This window comes from Palaemon carinicauda, chromosome 36 (assembly GCF_036898095.1).
Source record: "Palaemon carinicauda isolate YSFRI2023 chromosome 36, ASM3689809v2, whole genome shotgun sequence".
Classification (NCBI taxonomy): domain Eukaryota; kingdom Metazoa; phylum Arthropoda; class Malacostraca; order Decapoda; family Palaemonidae; genus Palaemon; species Palaemon carinicauda.
In genome coordinates, this window is record NC_090760.1 from 4,878,690 (window position 1) to 4,886,189 (window position 7,500).

At 36.1% G+C, this 7,500-nt stretch overlaps 4 protein-coding genes across 4 annotated transcripts in view; 2 read left to right on the forward strand and 2 right to left on the reverse strand.

Moving 5' to 3' along the window:
• LOC137628353 (hornerin-like) overlaps window positions 1-449 on the forward strand; it is a 2,055-nt gene extending 1,606 nt beyond the window's left edge. Inside the window, exon 2 of the mRNA XM_068359505.1 lies at window positions 1-449. This exon is cut by the window's left edge and continues 998 nt beyond it. Within this exon, the coding sequence (XP_068215606.1) occupies window positions 1-349 (349 nt within the window). The 3' untranslated portion in view covers window positions 350-449.
• LOC137628305 (uncharacterized) overlaps window positions 1-3,538 on the forward strand; it is an 8,654-nt gene extending 5,116 nt beyond the window's left edge. Inside the window, exon 3 of the mRNA XM_068359466.1 lies at window positions 1,988-3,538. Within this exon, the coding sequence (XP_068215567.1) occupies window positions 1,988-3,538 (1,551 nt within the window). The remainder of the gene's footprint in view (window positions 1-1,987) is intronic.
• The window catches only part of LOC137628357 (keratin, type I cytoskeletal 9-like), a 246,617-nt gene that overhangs the window by 159,266 nt on the left and 79,851 nt on the right, over window positions 1-7,500 (reverse strand). The gene's annotated exons all lie outside the window — the stretch shown is intronic.
• Window positions 7,415-7,500, reverse strand: part of LOC137628306 (uncharacterized) — a 1,707-nt gene continuing 1,621 nt past the window's right edge. The window contains exon 2 of the mRNA XM_068359467.1: window positions 7,415-7,500. This exon is cut by the window's right edge and continues 1,200 nt beyond it. Within this exon, the coding sequence (XP_068215568.1) occupies window positions 7,415-7,500 (86 nt within the window).

Below are 7,500 nucleotides of genomic sequence, written 5' to 3' on the forward strand. Positions count from 1 at the left end.
ACCTCAGCTCGGACACTCCTTCAGAGGCCAGACTACTCAACACGGAAGCTCATCAGGTGTCCAACCCACTGGAGCTTTACGCTCGTCCAGTAACCATAATTTTGAAAACACCAGGACTTACAGCAAACCCTCGACAAGATTTGGAAGCCATTTTAGTGGATCATCACCCGTACCTGGAAGCCCTTTTGGAAGGCAGTCTAATAGGAGTGGAAATCCACTTGGAGGAACTCCAACGAGACGCGAGAGCTTCCATGGGGGAGCTTCAACTATACGAGGAAGCTTCTCTGGTGACGCTTCTGGAAGTTCTTCTGATGAATCTCTCAGCAGCCATTATTTGCCTCCAAATTGAATAAAAATGTCAATCTTCTAATAATAACTAAGACTTATCCTGGGTGTTAATGTAAATTCGATTGAATAATTTGTATTTTCTAATCAGTAGTTGTTTAATAAATAGATTTTGCACCATATTTTCTAATTGTATGTTGTATAGAAAATTTATGTGTGAAAGAAATTATGTTCTTCAATAAAATTTTAGAGAATAATACTTTTCTATGAGATTCATTCAAACCTTTTTATGTAAGCATTGTTTCGATGAATATCCAAATATTTTTGAAACACAAAATAGGATAAGAATTATCAAGAATAAAGAAATATATATATATATATATATATATATATATATATATATATATATATATATATATATATATACATATACATATATATATACACATTTATACAGTATATATATATATATATATATATATATATATATATATATATATATATATATATATATATACATATATATATATATATATATATATATATATATATATATATATATACATATATACATGCATACTAAAAAATATTCGTCACTATATCATTTAGACATGAATTATGCGTGAAATATTACACAGAGATGTACAGTTTATGCTGTATTATCACATATAAATATGCAGTAATGATTATGATAATAATGATGTTAATTATAATCGTACTTTTACATGTGAGTATGCACCTAATCATACATTATAGTTGCAATGATGATTATGAAAACGGTGTAATGAAAATAACCCTTTTTTTTTTAATAGAATTGATATCAACAACATTCTTGAGGCTGCCAAAAGAAATAATAATAATAATAATAATAATAATAATAATAATAATAATAATAATAATAATAATAATAATAACATGCATGCCCAATTTAAGAAATAAAACATTTGAAATAAGAAACATGTCATATGTCAAACCCCTATGATTAAAACATCGCTTCAAATGACCAACTACGGATGACAATCCCATACAAAAGAAGTGCATTATAACCCTTGATACCATTTATAGGTGTTTTATATATATGTAAATTCGTGGCCCGTCTCGGAAAACAACTCGGCCTTGAGGGAAAGGACGGTTTGGGTATATATACCTGTGCTATGGTTAGGCATGGCATACAGACTGGTGCTCTTTCGCTTGAAATGGCAAGTTCTACTTCATGGTTTGCTAACAAATATTAAAGATAATTTCTTTAAGTTTAGATAATTTACTCAATATTCATTTCCAGTACTAGCAATTAATGCATTTCTGCATTTGAGTAAATGAATTAATTTCTTGGCATTGATTAATTTGTGCTATTCCAGAATTCTGGAAGTTGATTTCCAGTACTAGAATTTAATGCATTTCTGCATTTTAAGTAAATGAATTAATTTCTAGTCATTGATTAATTTGTGCTATTCCAGAATTCTGGAAGTTGATTTCCAGTACTAGAATTTGATACATTTTTACATTTTAAGGAGATGTATTAATTTCTAGTTTGATTCTTTTATGCTATTCCAGAAGTCTGGTTTATACTTCCAGAATTAAATTTCATAAAATGTTATGAGATATTTAAGTATTATCTGCTATTCGTTTCTGAATTCTGCATAAATATGATTGATAGGCTTCAAAGTTACTTTTCAATGTTTTGTGTCATATTACTTTACAGAAAACTTCCCTGATTCTTTTGTCCTTCGTGGTTGGGGTGACTATAGCTGACACCCGCCATAGTCATGCAGTTCCAGGAGGATCCTCTGGTGGAAGATATTCAAATGGCGGATCAGGTGGTGCATTCTCCAGTGGGGGCTCTTCTTTAGGTGGAGTCTCCAGTGGAGTATCAAATGGATTCTCAAGTGGGACTTCTAGTGGACATTCCACTGGAAGATTAAATGGTGGACAAGGAACCGGATTGAACGGAGGCTCGTCTCAGCCATGGCCCTTTCCAGGTGTCTTGCAAGAGGCTCGTGGTGGGAAAGTAGACCCTAACCTCATTGCTGAAGGTTCTGGAAGCCATTCAAATGCTGGAACCTCTGGACCATTTGGAGGCAGAGGTATAGGGGGATCAGGAGCTGGATTCAGCTCAGCTGGAGACCGGGCTAGAGGATCAACAGGCAGTCGATTTAGAGGTCATAATGGAGGATCTACTGGTGGTCAGATTGGAGGTCATAATGGAGGATCTACTGGCAGTCGATTTGGAGGTCATAATGGAGGATCTACTGGCAGTCGATTTGTAGATCATAATGGAGGATCTACTGGTGGTCAGATTGGAGATCATAATGGAGGATCTGCTGGCAGCCGATTTGGAGGTCATAATGGAGGATCTACTGGTGGTCAGATTGGAGGTCATAATGGAGGATCTACTGGTGGTCAGATTGGAGGTCATAATGGAGGATCTACTGGTGGTCAGATTGGAGGTCATAATGGAGGATCTACTGGGGGTCAGATTAGAGGTCATAATGGAGGATCTGCTGGCAGTCGATTTGGAGGTCATAATGGTGGATCTACACAAAATGGGTTTGGAGGCCACACTGAAGGAGCTGTTGGAAGTGCATCTGGAGGCCGTGCCACAGGATCTACTGGTAGCAGATACGGAAGTCAAGCTAGAGATTCTGCTGGGAACAGATTTGGATCAAATGCTCGAGAATCTGCTGGAAATAGATTTGCATCAAATGCTCAAGGATCTGCTGGAAATAGATTTGGAACAAAGGCCCAAGGATCTGCAGGAAGTAGATTTGGATCAAATGCTCAAGTATCTTCTGGAAATGGATTCGGAACAAATGCCCAAGGATCTGCTGGAAATAGATTTGGAGGTCATGGTGTTGGATCCTCTGGAAATGGATTTGGAACAAATGCTCAAGGATCTGCTGGAAATAGATTTGGAGGTCATGGTGTTGGATCCTCTGGAAATGGATTTGGAACAAATGCTCAAGGATCTTCTGGAAATGGATTTGGAACAAAAGCTCATGGATCTTCTGGAAATGGATTTGGACCAAATGCTCAAGGATCTTCTGGAAATAGAATTGGAGGTCATGCTAGTGGAGCCTTTGGAAGTGAATTTGGAAGCCATGCTAGTGGATCTACTAGCAATGTAGCTCCAGGTAACTTGGGAGGCTCTCATGGTTCAGGAGGATTTGGCAGTAGACATTCAGGAAGCTCCTTTGGAGGTGGAGCCTCTGGTGGAGCTCTTGCAGGACCTAATGGTTACAGCCATTCCCACTAAATACACCTTGGATATTTTTTTCCTTTTTCTTTGGTACATTAGAATGGAGGTAGAGAAAATAATTGGTTAAATGGAATAAAAATTGCATTACTAATTGGTATTTACTTATGACCTTTAAGAATGGAATTCATGAAAAGCCTTCTATTAATCGGTTAAAACTTCATCTACCCTAAGGTTATCGAATCCTTTACGCTTAATCAGTACATTCCTCATGTGAGCTTAATCAATCTCATTTTTACTTACATGGTTTTAGAACTCGTATGATCTTCCCCATACCATTAATGAAACAAAACCTAGTATGACGGGGAAGAGAGAACTATGTATTATGTCATTATATTTGTACTTGGATGCATGATGTATAACAGATAGATTTCTTATATGGCTATTTTCGTACTTGGAGACACGATGCATAACAGAGAACTTTGTCTTATGTCATTAGTTTCTAGCTAGAAGGAACGATGTAAAACAGTAAATATTTTCTTATGAAATTATTTTCGTAACTGGAGGTACGATGTATAACAGAAAACTTTGCCATATGACAATATTTTTGGTTTGAAAGCATTATGTGTAACAGAGAACTATGTATTTTGACAGAATTTTCGTACATCAGAAAAGCTTTGCTTGTGTATAATAAAGATCTGTTTAATAATAGAGGACGGTCTTTTGACTTTGTTCTCGTACTTGGAAGTATAATGTACGCAAGATCTATAGCACAGTAATAAGACTGGCGTCAATGTTTGGATCGGAAACTTCGGCTTTAAGACGAAAAGAGGAACAAAGTTTGTGAGAATAGAGACAAGAATGCTGAGATAGATTATGGGAAGGTGATTGTTTGAAAGATTGGAAAATGGTGAAATAAAATGGCAGGTGTAGTAAAGATGAAATAAAATGGCAGGTGTAGTAAAGATTACAGAGGTGATAGGAGAGTCACGACTGATATGGTGTCGCCATGAGGGAATGAAGAGGGCTTGAGAGGAACCTCCTTGGGGGGGGGGAGGGAGATCGAGAGGGAGGCAGAGAATTAGATGGCGAGCCTAGGTGAAGGATGATACGGAGAGAAGAAGTTTGGCGGAAGAAGATGCCTTTGATAGAAGGTATTGGAGAGGGCGCGTGAGGCAACCGACGCCTTAATGTATTAGATGGCGAGATAAGGTGAAGGATGATACGGAGAGAAGAAGTTTGGCGGAAGAGGATGCCTTTGATAGAAGGTATTGGAGAGGGCGCGTGAGGCAACCGACGCCTTAATGTATTAGATGGCGAGATAAGGTGAAGGATGATATGGAGAGAAGAGGTTTGGCGGAAGAATATGCCTTTGATAGAAGGTATTGGAAAGTGCGCATCAGGCAACCAATCCCTTAATGTAAGGATAACGGTGGGAAAGAAGAATTAGATGGCGAGCTTAGGTGAAGGATGATATGGAGAGAAGAGGTTTGGTGGAAGAGGATGCCTTTGATAGAAGGCATTGGAGACGGTGCACCAGGCAACCGACCTCTTAATGTAGGGGTAACGGTGAGAAAGAAGAAAGGGATAATATATCACAGAGAACTTTGTCTTTAGAAGTGATTTGGAGGGATGATGTATAATAGAATTAAAGAATGATTCACAATCGAAAATTTTGTCGGGACATTATTTTGTAATTGGAAAGATGATTTAGGATAGAGAATTGCTTTTGGTTACATTATTTCTGTGCTAGGTTGGGTGTGTGATATGTAACAGAGAACTGTGTCTTATCATCATCATCATCTTGGGACATTGCTGTGCCAGAATACAATCGTCGTCATAATCATCATCATCCTCATCATCATCATCATCTTGGGACATTGTTTTGCCAGAATACGATCATCATCATAATCATCATCATCATCATCTTGGGACATTATTGTGCCAGAGTGCCATTATCATCATCATCATCATCATCATCATCATCATCTTGGGACATTATTATGCCAGAATACAATCGTCATCATCTTCATCATTTTGGGACATTATTGTGCCAGAATACAATCATTGTCATCATCATCATCCTCTTGGGACATTATTGTGCCAGAATGTAATCATCCTCATCATCATCATCATCATCATCATCCTTATCCTTTATGATTTTGAGGATCCATCTTTATTGTCAGTCAATTGACATAACAGGAGAGCATTTTATTTGCCAGCTATACTGCAAGTTTATTCCAGACCATGAAAATACATACAAGGGTTAATTGCACTTATTCTTTTGCCATTCATACCAACATTCATTGGACCATTTACCCCGTTTTCATAGTCCCTCATAATTGTATTTTTCTTCCTATTCGGAAAATTACTTCATAAACATTTCACTAGATCCTGCTCTTTCATTTTACTATTCCAATGAATCATCAGCGAACATCAGCTATTGATAAAATATTTTCCAGCCCTTTCTGTATCACGGGACTTTATATCCGATGTCCTTTCTCTTGCTTCTCACTTCAATCAATATGCAGAACATATGAAACAGAAATGAAGGTATAACACAGTTGTTTCCCCAAGTCACTCCTTTTACATATCCCATATTATACTTCATAATCGTACATAATAATCTTAAATCACTTTATACAGTTGCCTACTTGCTTGAGGGTACACTCGTGCACACTATTTTATCTTGTTTCTCTTCCTGTTGTTATTTTGAAATTTCTATCCTCTTGTTATTTTCAAGTTTTTATAGTTTATAAATGAAAGATTTATTTTAATGTTATTATTGTTTTTGAACTTCTCTTGTAGTTTTTCCTTATTTCCTTTTCTCACCAAGATATTTCACCTGTTGGACCCCTTGGTCTTATAGCATGCCGTTTTCATTTAGGGTTGTAGTCTAGCTAATAATAATAATAATAATAATAATAATAATAATAATAATAATAATAATAATAATAATAATAATAATAATAATACGTCCTTTAAACGTAGCATCTCCTAAATTGTGCCTATACTAATTCCATGAAAATATTCTTTTTGAGATCCATGTGTGCTACATATAGTTTATTCTGTCTATTCCCATAATGAAAGCTTAATCAATTAACCCTGATTTGTTCTTTAATTCTAAATCTTTTCTTCACTAAGATGTTTATACATTTGGGGCCCTTGAAGCTCATAGCATTTAACCTTTTTAACTAGGGTTGCATCTCAGCTCATGATGATGTTTCTAATCCAACAGTTGTCTTGCATTCTCAATCCAGCTATTGTCAGGATTACATTTTGAATGAAAACCCACATAATAGAGTCATCTGATAACTGTTTTCCCCTCCTCTTCAGACTTGGCTAATAAAATAAGTATATTTTATATCAATCTCTTTGGAAACGTTCTATTTTACAGGCTTGCCTTAACACAGCCAGATTAACCACGAAATCACAGTTTCAGCCAAGTTTCTCAGAATCTACTTTGTATTTCATTTAAATTCTGGTGGCTCAATTGTTTTTTCAAACTTAATTATCTCTTTTGCTTAAGTTTACAAGAACCTCTAGCTATGCTTCAGAGCCCCCTTTCCTTTACTGTGCACATTCGACTATCCTACAAAATTCTCACTCAATTTTTTTTGGGTTGCATCCGTCACTCAATGGTTCATTTAGTCTTTTTCTCTGCATTTATGCCTTTCTAAGTCAAACATATTTTTCCTTAATGCATATATCCAAATTCGCCTCTAACTTTTTATGACCTATTTTATTTTCTACATTGATTACTCTATTCAGCCCCATTCAATCATCTCTGTGAGTCTCTTATATATCGTGTAAACAGAAGCAAACAAAACAGAATTATTTTCATAATAATTTATTTACTGAATATTGAATATTATTCATTACAGAAATATTTTCCAAAAGGAATTCTTCAGGATTTTAGAACATCTTTATATGAAGTTAATGTGGCGAAGTATAAACACCAGCAGGTGCTCCGCCTCCAAAGGAGTTGCTAGAAAATCCTTGATTGATTCCATTGCTGGTAG